Below are 18613 nucleotides of genomic sequence, written 5' to 3'. Positions count from 1 at the left end.
GGCGTAAGTCAGGGCAACTATTCGTTTGCCATGGGGGCCGCAACAGGGGGGCGGCCACCACCAAGCAGACTTGCCCTGGCCTACGAGGCACGTGGTCCAGCTTCGCCAGTAGGTATCAGGGCTCACTCTACCAGAGAGGTCGCCTCCTCTAAAGCTGTGGCTAGAGGTGTCCCTCTGCAGCATGTTTGTGATGCGGCAGGCTGGTCCTCTACGCACACATTCATAAGATTTTATAGTTTGGATGTTCATGCCACTCCGGGCTCTTATGTCCTTGAGTCAACATCACAAGCTCATGTCTGAGACCTCTCACGCTCTTGTGAGCACAACTACACAACCGTAAGGTGTCCAGAAATCCACAGTGTGGCTAAACCAGCGCAGCATCAAAGTGTAGCTTTTTGACAGGGAATGTCTCGGGTTACTTAACTGTAAACCCTGTTCCCTGACAAAAGCAGAACAAGATGCTGCGCTTCATTGCCGCACTGGGATGCCCCAGGACTGCTCTTCAGACAAAATACCTGACGATGCACCTGTGACACATCTATTTATAGCCCTGCTACAGGTGCATCCAATGATGTCACCAGCAGAGGGTATAAATTCAGGTAAATTTCATTGACATGTTGCACACATATTCGCAGCTGGTCACACCTTAAGTTGTTCCCAAAGCGCTAAGTCAGCGCAGCATCTCGTTCCGCTTTTATCAGGGAACAGGGGATACATTTAAGTAACCAGAGACGATATGCGTGATTGACAGCGAATGAAATGTAAACGTGTAGCTGTCAAGCGAGGTGTGTTCTGTGGCACGGAGATGCACGTGTAGTTATTTGTAAATTAAAATAACACATTTAATTTAGCATTAATAATGTGAATATTTAATAATTATTATATAAATATTTTGCCTATTTTGTAGCAGCTTTGAGCTGGGTTTTGTTTTAAGGACTATTACTGTTTGAGTAGCAATCTGATCAACTTTTGGGAGCTACACAGTAATTGCTTCCCTTCCAGCCGCCATCATCCATAACATTGACAAAATAAACTTTCAGCAGATATCCACATTCAAAATTTAAAGTCTTTCTCTTCCGGGAAAAAGTAATAAAAATACTAACAACTACGCACTAATCAGATTTTTGTTTAATCAAATGCTCTCTAGAAATGTCCCTCCCTCTACACCACCTACAACCAATTACCAAGTAGCTAATCATGGTTCATGGCTGTGACAAAAAAATTCAAAAATTCCTGTTTCAAAAGGAAATACATCAACACTTGAAGGAAAACTGTGCTCATCAAGCCACATGGGGTCTTTAATAAACAAACACAAAAAAGGCAGGTGATGTGTACAAACTGAGTTACGGCTACTGAAATTCTGTAGAACTCTGTGGAGATTCAAGAAGGATAAAGCTGCAAAAAGGGGTGTGAGCTCAAAACCACCAACAGAGGTACACAGATCCCCATCTAACCTTTTTCTTTGCCCTAACCATGTGTGGAATTGTCGCCCCCTTTTGAAGTTGACAATAACCTTCTACTGGAATAACTTTGTCCCTTCTGGAGCTAACCCACCCTGTTATGGAGTTTCTGTCCCAATTTAAAAATCTACGGGCTGCAGCAAAACCTACTTGGGATAACCTGGGTGCAGGATAGGGTTCCATGTGAATGAATCATCAACAAAGTATTTTATAAAAACATGACAGGGACATTTCAGTGGGCACCATGCAAGAATATCTTCTCAGAATGTACTCTCAATGGCTTCACTTTAGTGTTGTGTGTTGGGGACAAACTAGCTCATTAAAGTACATTTAACTTCAGGTGCCTATAAAAATTTTACTGAGGCTAAATATAATGAGTCCTTCCTGCTAAGGCTCCCAATGAAGTGGCGATCAACAGGTGGCAGCTCATTCTCGAGTCCAATTTCAGATGAGGTATGGTGCCCGAAAGAGGCGTAGCAGCTATGCAAGGTCTTTGAGGTGGGAAATCACAGAGCAATGTAATCAACAAGTCCAGTTCAGCTAGTTCTACTGATCGACAACAAAATCAAATTCACCCCTTACTCGTTTTCAGATTTACATTGGAATATTTACACTATTGACAGATTGTTGAATGTGCTGATATGTTTCTTGACATATTCAATATACAGTACACTGAACAGCCATAACATTAGAACCACTGACAGGTGAAGTGAACAATGGCACCTGTCAAGGGGTGGGATATATTAGGAAGCAAGTGAACAGTCAGTTCTTGAATTTCACGTGTTGAACGCAGGAACATTTAGCAAGTGTAAAGAGTGACCTTGACAAGGGCTAAATTGTGATTGCTAGAAAACTGGGTCAGAGCATCTCCAAAACGGCAGGTCTTGTGGAGTGTTCATGGTATACAGAAGATAGTACGTACCGAAAGTGGTCCAAGGAAGGACAACTGGTGAACCAGCAATAGGGTCATGGGCGCCCAAGGCTCACTGAAGTGCATGGGGAGCGAAGGCTAGCCCGTCTGGTCCTATCCCGAAGAAGAGCTACGGTAGCACAAATTAATGAAAAACGTAATGCTAGCCATGATAGAAAGGTGTCAAAACACACAGTGCAACTTGCTGCGTATGGGGCTGCATAGCCGCAGACCGGTCAGAGCGCCTATACTGACCCGTCCACCACCAAAAGCGCCTACAATGGACACGTGAGCATCAGAACTGGACCATGGAGCAATGGAAGAAGGTGGCCTGGTATGATAAATCACATTTTCTTCTAGACCATGTGGATGGGCAGGTGTGTGTGCGTCATTCATGTGGATTTTACTTTGACACGTACCACCTACCTACAGATTGTGGCAGACTACGTAAACCCCTTCATGGCAACGGTATTCCCTGATGGCTGTGGCCTCTTTCAGCAGGATAATGCGCCCTGCCACACTGCAAAAATTGTTCAGAAATGGTTTGAGGAACATGACAAAGAGTTCAAGGTGTTGACTTGACCTCCAAATTCCCCAGATCTCAAACCGATCGAAAATGTATGGGATGTGCTGGACCAACAAGTCTGATCCATGGAGGCCCCACATCTGCTGCTAATGTCTTGGTGCCAGATACCACAGGAGACCTTCAGAGGTCTTGTGGAGTCCATGCCTCGACAGGTAAGAGCTGTTTTTGGCGGCGCGAGAAAGACCTACATAATATTAGGCAGGTGTTTATAATGTTGTGGCTGATCGGTGTAATGAGTGATAGATGTAAAAGCTGAAGTATGTAATGTAATGCTTTCTGAATGCGCCTCCTAATCTGCAGTTGTTCAAACAACCAGATAGCCTCACCCCCAACTCACGCCATTAGTTGAGTAACGTTGTTGGGGTAGGTCACTCAAAACAAACACACCAATTTTGATAGTGCCACAGAGATACAGTGTTTACAGTTTTCGAGAATATTAACCTATGAATGGCTTACTTGTATTTGTCCCTGCATATAAAGTTGGGATAGAAGAAAGTTTTTAAACACTGAAAAAGTTACATACTTCAGCTTGAAGGGTGAAGAGAAAGGAGCAATGTTGTCTTTCGGTATGGGGCACTGGATCCATATAAATTAATATGAGCTTAGCCATTATTGAAGGCTTATTAGATTACTCAAACTCTTTTCCAGCAAGAAAGGAAAATGAACTGTAATTTTTATAGACCATTTCTGTGCAAAAACATACCTGTTATCTAATTCTTGAAAAGAAAGTCAAGTTAGAGACAACATTGCTGAACACTGATATGAACAAAAATATTGCACAATCAGACAGAAGTAAACAGGTTTATAATATTGGCACAGCGCAAGTGTCAAATCAGACACAAGACATGTCTTTTTTGTTTTTTAAATTCATGACATAAACGAACACTTGTATTTACCCCCCCCAAAAAAAAGTCCCACAGGCTTGTTATTGCAGCACATTTTTTTCCTTTTTTTAAATGTTTTTTTTTTTTCTGTTTTTTTCTATAGAAAAGAGTTTTATTGGTGGCTGTTCACTGAGCAGAGTCGTAAAGAGTGCATTTTGGCAGTACGGCGTGTCTGTTTAGGGCAGACAGACACAAGGGCAGACTGCAGGTGAACGGGAGGTCCGTGCGTTACATGTGATTCGTGGTGCTCCATCAGGCTGGTCACATGCCAGAGGCTCCCAGGCCCATGCTGGCTGCGTGGCTCATACATGGCAACGTCTGCACAGCTTTGGGGTAGTCATGAGTGATGACCCGACCGTTCTCTCCGCCACTACCATTACCACTCATCCTGGTCAGTGTGGAGCAGTGCATGGCATCGTTGATGGTTTGCTGGGATGGAGACACAACAGCATTAGCCAGAATATGGAAATATGCAAAGGACAGTTTGAAAGATGCCCCATTATTAGTAGGAGACAGTAAAAGATGATTTAAGCATTTTGTTTTGTCATGTGATGGCTGGACAATTAGTTAGACAACATTTCTGAGGTTACTTGTTGCGGAAGCTATGTCAAATGAACTAATCTACAAGCCTGCACCTTTTGTTTATTTTGTGAACACACCTTTTATGTTTCCTCACTGCAACTGATAAGTTCAGTGACCACGTTTACATGCACTTAAGAAAGCGGCGCTTTGAAATCATGTACACGAGAAAGCCATTTTCCTTATGCTGATTAAGACATTAAGAGAAAACGATTTAACACACACAGGTTTTTCCCGGAGAACGTGGCTTATTTGGCCAAGAAAATGCATCAGCTGCATTCTCACAGGTTTTTGAAGAGTGCATGTGCATAGAACAGACCGGATAACTAACGTCATAGGATGGAGCCATACATCATATCAAAAAGTCAACATAGCGGAAAGAATTCAACATTTCCAGAAGAACAGTGGGAAATGGTAAAAGCACATACACTGTAAAATATACCCATTTATACACAACAAATTAATATATCAACTACTGTCCCTCTCATCCACGTATATGTGCTCAAATACATTGGGGGAATCCCAGAGTTTCCGCTGAATGTCACGATGGAAAGTTAAGGAAACAAACACAGCATTAACTCTGAAATATCTGGAAATAAAGCGAAGCAACAGAGAATACAATAGCGAAGTCTTACTCTGATTATTTACACAAGTGTTGTGGTGAAACTGCGTTACTGTGGAGAACACTGCTTACTGACTGAGCCCCATATTTACGGGAGTAAAGAGAAAGCCATCAACACACTGCAAGTTAAAAGGAATACCACTTTCCAGCTTTAAGCAGCTTTCTCATAAAAAACAGCTTTCTGGTTTCCATGTAAACAAAGTCAGTGTCTCTGGGGGGAGACATCACCATTAGCAACATTTTATATGTTCATTTTAAATGTAATTTAAATTTAAGAATTAAATCATATATATAAATATATACACACACACATAAAAATGCAGTAAAACTTAACAATAAAGTTTTATTTGTTAACATTAGTAAATGCATTAGCAATCATGAACTAACAATGAACAATTATATTCCACAGCATTTTTTGCTTAATTTATCTATATTTTTTATTAATAATTGTTTATTGTTAGTTCATGTTAATGAATGTTGTTAACTAATGTTAACAGATACAACATTATTGTAAAACATATTCTAAAGCTGATATTTTAAACACTGATTATTAATACCATCATACCAATAACAAATACAGGTTTATGGATAATTCAAATAAATTACTATGAAATGTAATATTTAAAACTACTCTTACAGTAGTTATATGAACTTATTTGCATTTCATTCCATTTGATTGAACTTCCTTAATTCAAATTTGAATAAAAATGTTGCATCCTGTTTGCTACCTCAATTCAAATCCACCTCAAATCCAGCAACTGAATTTGAATATAACAGCATTCTCAATTCAATTCTGAATGGTGTACAACCCTGAACATTTTTGGACCCAATAAAATACTAAGCATACTGCTATATTAATGAACAATTAACCCACATCACAACAGTATTATCTCACAATTTAATAACACATTATTCCAATGGAAACCCAGCCAATTCCATGTTGCACTAACCATCATTTTATGGAGCACTTCTGTTATAAAAATGTTTAATGTTTGAACGAGTGTGGGCTAATGCTGTGTTGTGTTGACAACTTTTAATTGCTTCCATAATGCCGCTGTGATGCATCCCCCCCAGACCACCATATTTATTACTTAAAAACAAAGCTGACACTGCATCTTTGACATGTGTGGACAATAAACAGCTTTGATAGACGTGAAACACAAGCTTAATTTACTACAGCCATGTAGAACCCCAGAGAGAAATGTCATTGGTTTATTGCTGCCATTGTGAAGAGCGCCTCACTATTGTATTCACAGCCAGTGGGCTTGAAACCTGGCCTAATGATGCGTCCCTTTAAATCGTATTTTTCCAATCTAGGAATGATCTTGTTGCACTACACTTCAGTGCATTGGGGGATGAGATTATAAGCCTGATGCAGACTAATTAGTTTGCCCGTAATGGCTTAGAGTCCTGCTCTCTTAATATGACAAATGGACAGCTGTGAAATGTGACTCCTGTCAATTGAATTAACAAAGCACATCAATATTAATCTGTGCTATTATACATGAGTGTGTTATACACTGCTAAACTTGTTATAAAACTTGCTTTGGGTAACTGCCTGTGATAAAGATACTGATCACAAAATCACTCTGAGGTATCTGTATATACACCGGGTGATGTTCACTGGGGGCCACCTCTCGGGGGTGTAGTTTTGCAATGGCGTTCCTTTGATTTGTCAGTCTGGCCTGCATTTGAAGATTGCATATTAAAGGAATAAGATACAGTATACTATGACCTTATAGATACTTTTAATTAAAAACACATTAGCAAAAGTGCATTAAGTAAGAGCTGATGCTGGTCTGATTTTATGAAGCAGATGAGCTGACTGATATATTTTCATCAGTCTAGATGGACTATTTTTGGAGTCATGGTTGAAAACAGAGACATGCAGTGTCTCCAGAGAACACTTGCTCACTTACTCTTCATGAATGAACAGACACCATGTGTATAAATAGCTCTGGTCTATGGACAGAGCAGCGAGCAGACAATGAGCGTCTGAGAAGGGCAGAAGAAGAGTGACAAAGATAGAAAATATCAAATGAATTAAAGCAATTCTGCCATGCAAAGGCAAATTGCAGTATAATGAAATGAGTTATGACCGAAATAGGGTCTCTTAGGGCATTTTCAGACCTGTAGCTCATTTGATTTGTTCTGAAATGGGCTAAAATTGTTACAATGATGGCTGACGCCATCCTACCTGTGTTCTGCCACTATCTGAGAGAAGCGTCCATACTATAATTCCCTCAGGAATTATACAACAACTCCTATTTTAAACATGTAACTATATCTAAAATAGTCACCAAAAGGCTATATACATGCTTTGATGATGAATTACAGTGAAGTGCTGACATACAGATGTCTTCTTCAAAGATTCTTCAGGTATGTTTATGGTTTTTATTGAGATATTGTTTGGTTTGTTGGTCCGTTGGGTCGGATTTCATTCTCACCATAAGCGAAACATTTATGGGTTTGTTTGCAATCGGTCCAAGGGCACCTCATCTAGGTGGACTCAGACTGATTGTTTTGGTGCAGATCCGAGTGCGATTGCTGTGTTCTTATACTTTATATCTAAACAAACCAAACTAAGGGAGAAAACGCACCAGGTTCTGAAAGAAATGCTCCACGCGAGTCAGGTGTGAAAACGCCCTTAAACTACGATCTGTGCTGTGACAGACGTGTTTGGCTCAAGTTTGCTCATGATCAGAGTGACAATTGCAGAACAATTGCAAAATCAACACTAAAACCAAGTTATTTTCAAGCTTCTTTTCTCAGTTTCAGAGTTGGTGTAGTTACTGCATTTCAACTTTGTAGGGCAGAATAATTAACCAAAAATTTTAACTTATGTCATTATTTACTCACCCTCATGCTTCTTTTTATTTTCTGTGGAACAAAAAATTAGGAATTTCCTTCTTTACTTTTCAAAACAATAACAGCTGATAACGACCAAATGTGTCAAGGTCCAGAAAGGACATAAAAGCACCATGAGAATATGACTTGAGCACTATATTCTAAGTCTTCTGAAGCTACACATTAACTTTGTGTGAAGAACAGCCTGAAATTGGCTGATAATCTCCCTCAGTGAGCTCATGAATTGGTTCTTTTAAATATTAACTCCAGTTATAGAGTTCAACTCATTGACTTGTAGAAAACTGGAGCTTGAAATAACGCACGTCACTATGAACTAAAGTTATATGGAAGAGAGATTCTTGAAGATCCTTTAAAATTGTTCTTTTGTGTTCCACTGAAAAATACGACAATAGGTATTTGGAACGATATGAGGGTGAGTAAATCATGACAAATTTTTTTTTTTAACTAGCCGTTTAAAATAAGAGACACAAAAAGAAGAAGACGTGAGGAGAAAGAAATTATATAAACAGGAAAGATTGATCGCTGAGAGTGGGCAGCAGAAGCCTTGAGTTTGGGGTGACGGTAAGATGGGGGCGGGTTAGGCTGCTATACGGGTGGGATGTGGCCATGTTCTCCGCAGTTCTCAAGGTTCCTACCCAAGAGTGCTTTATATCTTAACAGTGTCGGCACCGTACAGGCCATAACTCTGCAGCTCAGTGTAGCTGCTGTCTAAGGCAGTGCAGTGAAAGGCCTGAGTGGCCCGTGCAGACACCTTCATTCTGTGGGACTCTGTTCTGGACTTGTAGCAGAACTCCACCAGGGCCACCAGCATGGCTAGACCCAGACCACCGATCAGAATATAGAAGACCCCAGCCACATTGCTGAGGCTAAGAGCACTCGTCTTGTCCTGTGGGAGGAGATGGAAACATTATGAGAGTATTGCACAAAATACAAAGTAAACATCATGACTAAAGTGACAAACACACACTGACAGTTAGACAAAAACAGTACAAACATCACATACCCATACGCTTATTCAGACATTCAAGATACACTTTCATATTAATTTAAGATTCAACACATTCATCTAATAGACAGAAAGACACAATACGACATTAATTTAGCTAATCATAAATAAACAATATTGATTCAAATAAAAGCTTAACTGTGTTGTTTTTCTTTTTCAAGTATGACATCTGAGTATAAAATGTCATGACTATGTAAGTAACTATCTTTAGTGTATATTTTGGTCAAAAAATTTCATGATTTTGTCTGCTGATATTCATTAAGCAATTATAATAATCATAATAAAAATATACTTTGGTTGTCATGCAATTACCTATGTTGGTAACTTATAGTGTATACCTTTAACGTACAGTATTTTAAAATGTGACATAATTGATCAAATGTTCAGTCCTTTAAAATTAGGAACATGCATTCATGCACTGACATGGGCAGAAAATTTGTATTCACCTTCTACTCCACTCTAATTGACTAACCCACTACTTTACATCTGCACTAAATCACAAACCAATAAAACATATACATACAGTGTCACAACTGCAGTCAAAAATCAGTATTAGTGGTTAACACCTATGCAGACTAGTCTATGAATCTAAAGGGAGATTTAGATCTATGGTTGTTCAACAACAAAGATGCTATCTTTCCTTCTTAATGACACTAACAATCTAGTGCTTTTTCTACTTAACAGATTCTGCTTTAAAGTGTAATAGTTAATTAAGGCAAGACGATACTTGACTTGATTGGTGTTGGGGTCTCTGTCTGCCATGCAAGTGAGTTTGGTGTGTTGGGGATGTGGGGGCCAGGGCCTAAAACAGCACAGTCAGCTGTCCACTGGGTTTTTATCAAAATACATGCACACTTAAAGAGCAGAGGGGTGGGAGAAAACAGAGGTTCAGGACCAAGAGGAGGGCTGGTTTCTTATTGATGGTCTGAACAATATGACCGTCAGTCTCTCTCCAGAGTTCCATTTGAAACAGCAGGCTATTTTGGACAGTGTAAGTGCATCATACAGTGAGTCATCTGGTAATTCAGGAAGTTAAAAATAAAAAAATTAGGAATTCATTATAAACAAAATGCATATAAATTAAAATCATGCATATATTACCTACTGCAAACATCCTTTTATACTCTGCATCTCAGTCGAGCATGTTCTGTTGAGGTTGAATGTGCATTCTTAATATTTCATATAAAAGAAATCAATCTATCTATCTATCTATCTATCTATCTATCTATCTATCTATCTATCTATCTATCTATCTATCTATCTATCTATCTATCTATCTATCTATCTATCTATCTATCTATCATTCTTTGCCGGTTACTTCAAGAATGAATGATTGATTTTTTCTTTCATTTTCTTCAATTTTACTTTTTCTAAATTGTGGCTTTAGAAATTATTTTTTTAAATAATTGACATCACCAATTTTCTATTTTTCAATTTAAAGTGTCTTAGAATTTGTGCTGTGGGCTGTACTATTTGCACTGAATGTGGGTTAGGTAACGGACTGCTTATTACTACATGGACATTTAGGAGTTTCAAATTCTAGTAGGGGTCACAACTTAATTCATTTTAATATTAATAATATGTTTTAAAGGCCTTCATATGGAGCATATATTTGCAATTTACCAGGTCTATTTCTCCTTGTATAAAATTCACTGGAAGATATCTGGAAATCTGAATTCCGAAAATTATTCGCAAGTAATGCCTTATTAAGGCATTAATACAGTAGAATAGATCCATTCCAATACATTTATTTAGCCTATTTTTTTGGAATGATAGCACATGCCAGTTTTCTGCCAATTCTGTAATTCGCCCTCTCTAATAGCAAGTAAATTACAGAAAAATGTATGAATGTATAGATCTATAAGAATAGAATAGTGTAATTCCTTGGAGTGAGAGTGAATGAGGAGGGCAACATTCAGAGCTGTTCAATGCAATAGCAGCTGGCACTCACCCAGCCACCAATGAGCTAAAGTTTCCTTCCAGTTAGAAATTAATATCATACAAGGATAAATGGACCTAGTACCTAGTAGAGTTCACCATTGTTTATCGCTAGTGTCCTATGCTTTTTAAATAAACTTAGAGAAAAAAGTGATACAAAAGTGATCTGTCAGTGCCAGCTTCTGTCAGCCAGTGAGAGATCAAACTATGAAGGTAAAATAGGGCCTAAATGATTTGCATGCACAGAGTAAGATTTGAAAAATTGTAACTCAAATTGCAAACTTAAAAATAAATTGTATGCACACAGAAGGTTTTGTGAAGGTGTAAATCAAGTTGCAAGTGTAAGAAAAAAATATTAGCAATACTTTAATGCTTTGCAAAAGTGTAATTCATGTGTTGTGAATCTGTAATATCTATATTATTAGGAAAAGTCATGAATCAACCTGAACCTTAAACATTAAGTACGTTTTCTGAGCTATTGAAATTAACTTGCGGTCATCTACCAAACAGAACATGAGGGTTAATGTAAACTGCCAGCCCATTTGAAAGAAATGTTACCCTGGAGAGAGATTAAGTGCTGGCCATGTTGATGTTGACTGAACCTACTGGAAGGGTTCTGGGGAGACTGAACTGAAGGGAACAAAGCTGGACCAACTGTGTGAACTGACCTTTCTTCCGGAGTCCTTGCTTCCACACTCCCCCTTATCGTACCACCATTTGTTTTTCAGTTTGTCTAAGAAGGCTTGCTCATTGAGCTTCAACACCGCTAGGTTAACTGGGATTCTTCAACCAGGGAAATAACATAAATAACATTATCTATGTTATTTTATGTTATTCAGTACACATTACACACATACCCATCAATATCAACTGTTCTGTGTTTCTTTGCTTTTAATTGACTGCACACACACATATCAGAAACATGTTGATAATTCATTGTCAAAGTGATATGGATTAATACTCCATCTAGCGATGCTTCCTTGCTCCCTGCTGCGAGATGTGTATTATATATCACTTTGGGTAACCAGCAGGCTGCAAACACTCCTCTGAGAATAATGCGAATAAGTTAGCTATTATTGACTGGTTGCCATGGTGAAAAGATCTGGCAGCATAATTTGACTCTAAAATAGAACAAAACTCTTTATAAGAAACTGAATTTAAATTAGATTGTCTTTGGTTGAGAAGCCAGTTGTATTTTGTTTGAGACCAACTAGATTTGGTCTAAGTTTTGTCTAGAGTGTTTGGTCAGCGCAAGTTGCCGGTAACCCCCCCCCCCCCCATTGTAGTTGTGGTTTTACCCGCTGGATTTGTCACATTGAGGCTGACCTTGGAATCACCTCCTCCGCTGCCACACTCTCCCTTGTCGTACCACCATTTGTTTTTCAATTTGTCCAACAGGCCTTGTTCATTCAGTTTTAACACTGCCAGGTTTACTGGGTTTCTTGAAACGATAACAAAATAATACATTGGTCAGTGTTAGCTCAGATAAACCATTTCAGACACAGCGTTATGGGACATCAGACTCAGACTTCAACTGGCTTAAACACAACACCCACTGCTCTTTTGTATGTAGATTGGAATGTAAAATGAATGGCACAGTGGTTTCACCATGAGTCTGCATTGCATATAAAGTATGTTAATATGAGTTTGAATGGAGAACAATAGTTTTGTTAGTGGCCTTTGTGAAATACAGGTTTTATAAAGCCAAGAGGAAGACCATTTCAGATATAGGAGGAGATAAGAGTAAAGGGGCTGTTCACACAGGGGACATTCTTGCATTAAAAAAAGCTACACATAGTGCTTCCATACAACATTTCTAATGAAAACACTCCAAATTCACAGTATATAAATATGCTTGCCCAGATTCATCTGTTTGGTCCATTGTTTTAACACTGACATTGATCTGCAGAGATACATGTCAAAATTAACTTGAACTTTACACGGTCTCTTACATGGCAATCATGGTGCAAGACAGTAAAAAAACATCTTAAACATGTCCATCTTATTCATGTGCACATAGATCAGCAATTACAAAAAATCCTGTGTAAATGCCACAAGATGTCCTCAGATGTGCTTACGGACTCCTTTGGCCCTTCCCTTTTGGGAAATTGTAATAAAGTGATTCTGAAACAACAGACTGAATATATTAGACATGCCTAGACATTTGGTAACTTTTACTTTAGGTGAATTCTTTCATCTGTCTAATTCTAAATTCAAATCCTTTCTCCATCCTCTCTCCTCCACCCTTTACAGTAGAGGCAAAACATGACTGACATCAGAAACCACATCTAAGCTTCTCTCTTTTCATCTCCTCCTCAATCTTCTGGTCCTGCAGACTCCGTACAGATCACAGACACAAACATCCTCACGACCCATGCAATCGGCAAGCCGATCAGCATTGCAAGAAAATGTCGTCTGAAACTCTGCATGTGTAGGGGTGAATCTCTGGCTTGATAAAACCCAGGAATTCTTTCTAATCCCAGAAGTACCAGACAGAAAGAAATCAGAGAGTGTGTCTCAGGAATGAGAAACAAACACCATCATTCAGTTTGATGAGTGTTTCTTCTGGAGTTGGCAGTGCATTTGGTGAGATGATTTTATTGACTAAACTCTGAGAATTGGCACAGATAAAAGGGAACACACATCAGCTTTTAGGGCTGTCGCATCCTGACTACAAAACAAACAGATTTAAGGTATCAGTCTAAGATAAAACAAGACAAATATGGAACAGCTGTCGAAATGCACAAAAACATTTGATTATTTCGTAAATCTGTAAATTAACCTATACGTCACAGTTCAAAGCCTTAATTACAATCCTCTTAATTTCTAAAACAGGCAAGAGTGGAAAATGATTAGCAAAACATAATTTAATGTCACCTTTTATATCATTTGGATTTATCCAAAGGATGAGATTATTAGATTATTAGCAGTTTTATAGTTTTTCTTTTTTTTCATCCTGCTTGCATGTGATGGTGACTGAGTATTTAAACGACCAGTCACGGTTCATTTTGTTGTTACATGCCATCATGTTACTACAATAATAGTCCGGTGTGCAACACAGTCTCATTGAAATTGTCCGCATATCAGAGCTGCGGCAGACGCATTTGAGCTCATAATGTTAAAGTGCTCGCCAGTTCTTTCACCCTCTCTCTCCTCAACAGTTCCTGTAACTTTTAACTGTCTTGTCTAATGATAAAAAGGCAAATATCAGTGAAAGTAATATTATATACAATTTGTAAATATGTGCATATCTCATTTAAACAGATAAAGAAACCCAGTGTTTCCTACAGGATTGTGTGAGACTGTGGTTGGTGGACCTCAGACCATCTAAGGGGTTTGGAGGCATGCTCTCACGTAAGAAACGTTTGTACATTTTAAAGTTAAATGCATCAATCTGGTGCAATTTGAGAGCAAAATTAAGAGGTAAGAACTATGAAGAACTTTGTGCTCTTGTAAACAATTTTGTGCTCTAGTAGTAATTTAATCAAACACATTGTTTGTATTGATATGAATGGTGATGACACGCCAATAAAGTCACACCCACAAAGCATGGTAAACAAGATGGATGACTGACTGGGAGTGAGAGATGCTTTGCTGAAGCAACGGTGCAAAACACAACGTTAGAGATCTTTCATATTATTATATATGTAAAAATATTTTCAGTTCATTATGAAATTGTGGCAGAATGCCAATGGGAAATTAATGGGATTAATGGGTAATTAATGGGAAACACTGAAACCTCACACAACTTGAGCAGATCCAGCATTCTGTGGAGCGCTCTTTTATTCACCTCTAAAGAATGTATTCTATCAGCCTCTCCCCAGTAGGGCTGTCAAATACCATTTTTAATATTCATAAAATGTAAGAAAAAAAAAGCACATTCAAATGCTAAAACTGTGCATTTAATTTTTGGATGTGTGCCAAGAACTAACGATGACTTAAGATGGATCACATTCTTGCACAAAAAAAGGCAAGACACAGTGCAACAAATACAGTATAATAGAATGCAAGTGTCTCAAGGTGCTTTTTAAAGTTATTTTTAATAAGACACATCATCTAAAAAACAGCGCTCCTGCATGAGATGCTGAATAAACAAAATGAAGCAAAGACTTAGCACATAGAAAAACTAATGGATGGTTGCAAAAGTGTTTAGTGTGAACAGCCCCTTACAGTTGGTGAAGGTACTTGACCATTATGTCTTGCTCTCTTATAAGCATTTCTCAGATTAAGCAATGATATTTTTAAACACTTTGTCAGGAAAGATGTTCAACTTGGAAAAATGTGTCTCGAGATTCTCGTGTTCGGTTCCATTCTGTAGTGTTCTGTCTCATTGAACAGCCCCTGGCCTGTGCTCATAGTCTGAAGCCTCGTACACACATGCAGCGACTTTATTACTTGATGTCTCTAGTTTCTAGAGTCTTTGTACTCCGAAGTCGCAAGTGGGCATTTCTACTGCTGTCGCTCTAATGTTATTTTTGGACTGCAAGTCTGGCCATTTCTTTTGAAAACATGATCATAGATTAGGCATTTTGCTAGTAAAACTACAATTTCATTCTAATTTAACAAGAAATCTGTTTTCTTGTCTCTAGAAATGCACATTCTGCAGGGAAGAGTGTTCAATGTTTATTTTAATATACCTCTTGGCTCTAAATGTAAAAGTTTTGTAAGCATTAATAAAAAAATTATTATCCCCAAAAACATTTTGAATGTAACAGAATTCTGATTAACCATGATTAAAACTGTAACTGTAGTGGAATACATTTATTAATATTTTGTATTTTAAATATGTAATCCCGTTACATGTATTCTGTTACTCCCCAACCCTGTTTACTATATACTGTATGCACAATTGTTTTGATTCTGTATTTTTTGCGAAAATGCCGTTGCTAACTTGGACATGCCATCCATGGTTGCTGGACTACGGTGTGTACTGTTATTTCCTTCTTCATAATATGTAAAAAAAAAAAAGTATGTGCAAATAAATGACAAAGGTTTTACGACTAAACAGAAATCTGAAGAAACTGCTATCTACCATTTAAAATACAATATAATTTTTTTATATTCTTTTTGCGAAGTTAAAGGTTTGTGTGAACTTTTATAATTGTATTTATTTTTTAATTTTTTTAGCTATATTAAATTGTGTGATAGTCACATATTCCCTGTTGTCTTTTGTTTTTGTGCTTTTAGGTTGAAGTTCTTGTTTAGTTCCTGTTTCCTGTTAGGTTTGTGTAGTTCTTTGTAGTTTCATTTATATTAATATGTGACAGATATATCTGCATTGTATCAGCCTATCTGCCACCCTGCTCTCTGGATATCAGCATTGGCCATTAAAAAACCCATATCGGTCAACCACAAATTTTGACATGTACATACTGTATATTCAATGTTTTGTCCCTTCTGCTCATCTTATTTGTATATTGCTGTTACCCTACATAAAGGATACGACTCCCATTTTTATTTTGCTTGTTTTGATGTCCACTTCTTTTTCCTTAACATATCGGATGCATATCGAATTTAGAACCACATTTAAAAGTTGCCCATATAGGATGCCAAAATATGCAATTTCATATGTGTATTTTTGTTTACACACAGCAAGATCCAATCTATGCCAGATATTTATGAAAAAGTCGTAACTGGTTGACAGTGTAAATGCAGCCATAGACTCCAGCAATGATAGATGAGACATGCTGATTATGGTATTATGTTACATTTAGACAACTGTTCCACATGGTTAGGTACAGCAAATTACAACACAATGTAGATATTTATATAACACTCTTAATGTCTACTGATTTTCATAGAGAGTGCAAAACCTCTCATTGTTTTTCACGTCTTATAATATCCTAGGTCAAGCTGCAGACGCCCATAGCAGTCTGTTAAAGAGGTCATATCATTTACTTTTTATTATTCAATTTTGTCCCATCAGGAACACTTATAATGTTAATCAAGATTTTTTATTTTTATTTTATTAAAATTCTCTGACTCTTAAAACTAAACGGGACATTTAAATGCCCTCTTCGCATCTGAAATAAGCATGAACACAATCCTGCGCTCTCACAAGAGCTACAGGTTTGCTGCAGAGTTGATTTAGTTTGTGCTGCCTCATCCTTCAGTAACAGCCTGTTTGAAAAGCTTGCTTAACATTGCGATAAGGAACTTAAAATTAAACTTCAGCCACTCTTTCCAACGTTGGGATACATGTAGCCAGGAACAGCACAAGTATGTTTTAATAGTATGTACAATTCTTAAAAGATCAAGGAACATATGATACCTCATGATATGACTCCTTTAAATCTCTATTACATGTTAACAGGTGCCAGTAAAGGAGTTGCTCTCTCTCAAAATCAGAAGGCAATAAGGGGCCCAGAACAGCCGGTAATGCAACAGACAGAGTAACACATTTGTGAATAAATTTCGAAGTCTCTTTCCTTTCGCTGTCACAGTAATGGCTGCCTAGTATCAAATTCAATTTGAGTCCTGCCTTAGGTGGCAAGATGGAAGTCAATCATTTACATCTTGTATCCACTGTGTCCCTCCCATTCCACACTCCCCGTGTTCGCTTTGCTAAAAGGTGACCCAAAAATGAGTGTACAATTGCTATGAGGTCGTTTCTCCAAGGAGCTTATCTTATTAGACGGTGATGGAGTTATTGAGGTTATTTCAACAGCTCCAAATTGCCCTTGTAAGGCCCTTTGCAATAAATGTTATACCATGTGGGCCATGGCTTATTAGTCAGATGGGTACATTCGAGCACAATAAATGTTAAATTAATGATGGTATCATACAATTGAAATAACTTTTCAACTTATATTGCACAGATAATAAAAGAAATGGTAACACTTCACAATAAGGTTCCATTCGTTAACATTAGTTATTGCATTAGGGACAAACAATGAACAATATTCTTTTTGCAGCATATATTAATCTTAGTTAATGTTAGTTAATACAAATACAATTGTTCATTGTTAGTTCACAGTGCATTAACTATTGTTAAATAATAAAAATTTTGAGTAAAAAATGTATTACTATGTTGTAACTAACATTAACCAAGATGAGTCACTACTGTAAAAGTCTTGTTAGTTCATGTTAACTAATGTTGGTAACTAATGTAATCAAACAGAACTTTCTTGTAAAGTTTTAGAAGAAACAGGTTAATGTAGACATTCATCTTAGAAGTCGCTTGCATAAGAATAACAACTGATTGCCCAATTTATTTAATGGAAAAGTAACACTAAATTTATAATGAAGGAGGAGAGAATCTGAAATTAGAATCCAGTAAACCTATAGCTTCAAAAAGCCTGGAGTGAAAAATGTCTGGGCTGTCTCAATGGGCTCTGCTTAGCAGCACGACTATTTAATGAAATGACAGAGAACACACACATTTCATAAAGAGCTTCTGAAGAGTATGCATCATTTTCTGCCCTTTCTTATGCAAGCACTTCTAGTGGAGTGTGCTAAAAACCCCTTCACGTAACATGAGGTACATAGGATCTTGAGCAGCTCCACACATGTGAGTACACCCACACACCAGCATGTTCTGTTTTAATAGAGGCTGCCTAATACATTTCCCCTCTCACTTCTTTCAAATTATGTATTAATATAATATTAAATATTAATATAAAAAATTTAATTAAAATATTCTTTCAAAAGAGATTCAGTTTCTCTTTGGTAGAGTTTTTCTTTTCATCTTAAAGGTGAAGTTTGTAATTTATGCACCACTGGCATCACCAAATAGAATTACAAATAATTACTGTTTTAAC

General features: G+C 37.6%; 1 protein-coding gene across 1 annotated transcript in view; it reads right to left on the bottom strand.

Annotated features, from left to right (window-relative positions):
- Nucleotides 1-649: 649 nt before the first annotated feature.
- The window catches only part of LOC127659765 (glutamate receptor 1-like), a 142719-nt gene continuing 124755 nt past the window's right edge, over nt 650-18613 (bottom strand). The window contains exons 14-16 of the mRNA XM_052149719.1: nt 12180-12294; nt 8661-8795; nt 650-4269 (exon numbers count right to left, since the gene is read on the bottom strand). Coding sequence (XP_052005679.1) covers nt 4102-4269; nt 8661-8795; nt 12180-12294 — 418 coding nt within the window. The 3' untranslated portion in view covers nt 650-4101. The remainder of the gene's footprint in view (nt 4270-8660; nt 8796-12179; nt 12295-18613) is intronic.

This window comes from Xyrauchen texanus, chromosome 19 (assembly GCF_025860055.1).
Source record: "Xyrauchen texanus isolate HMW12.3.18 chromosome 19, RBS_HiC_50CHRs, whole genome shotgun sequence".
NCBI lineage: Eukaryota > Metazoa > Chordata > Actinopteri > Cypriniformes > Catostomidae > Xyrauchen > Xyrauchen texanus.
Note: the sequence above shows the minus strand (reverse complement) of the source record. Positions and strands in the feature narration are given on the sequence as shown.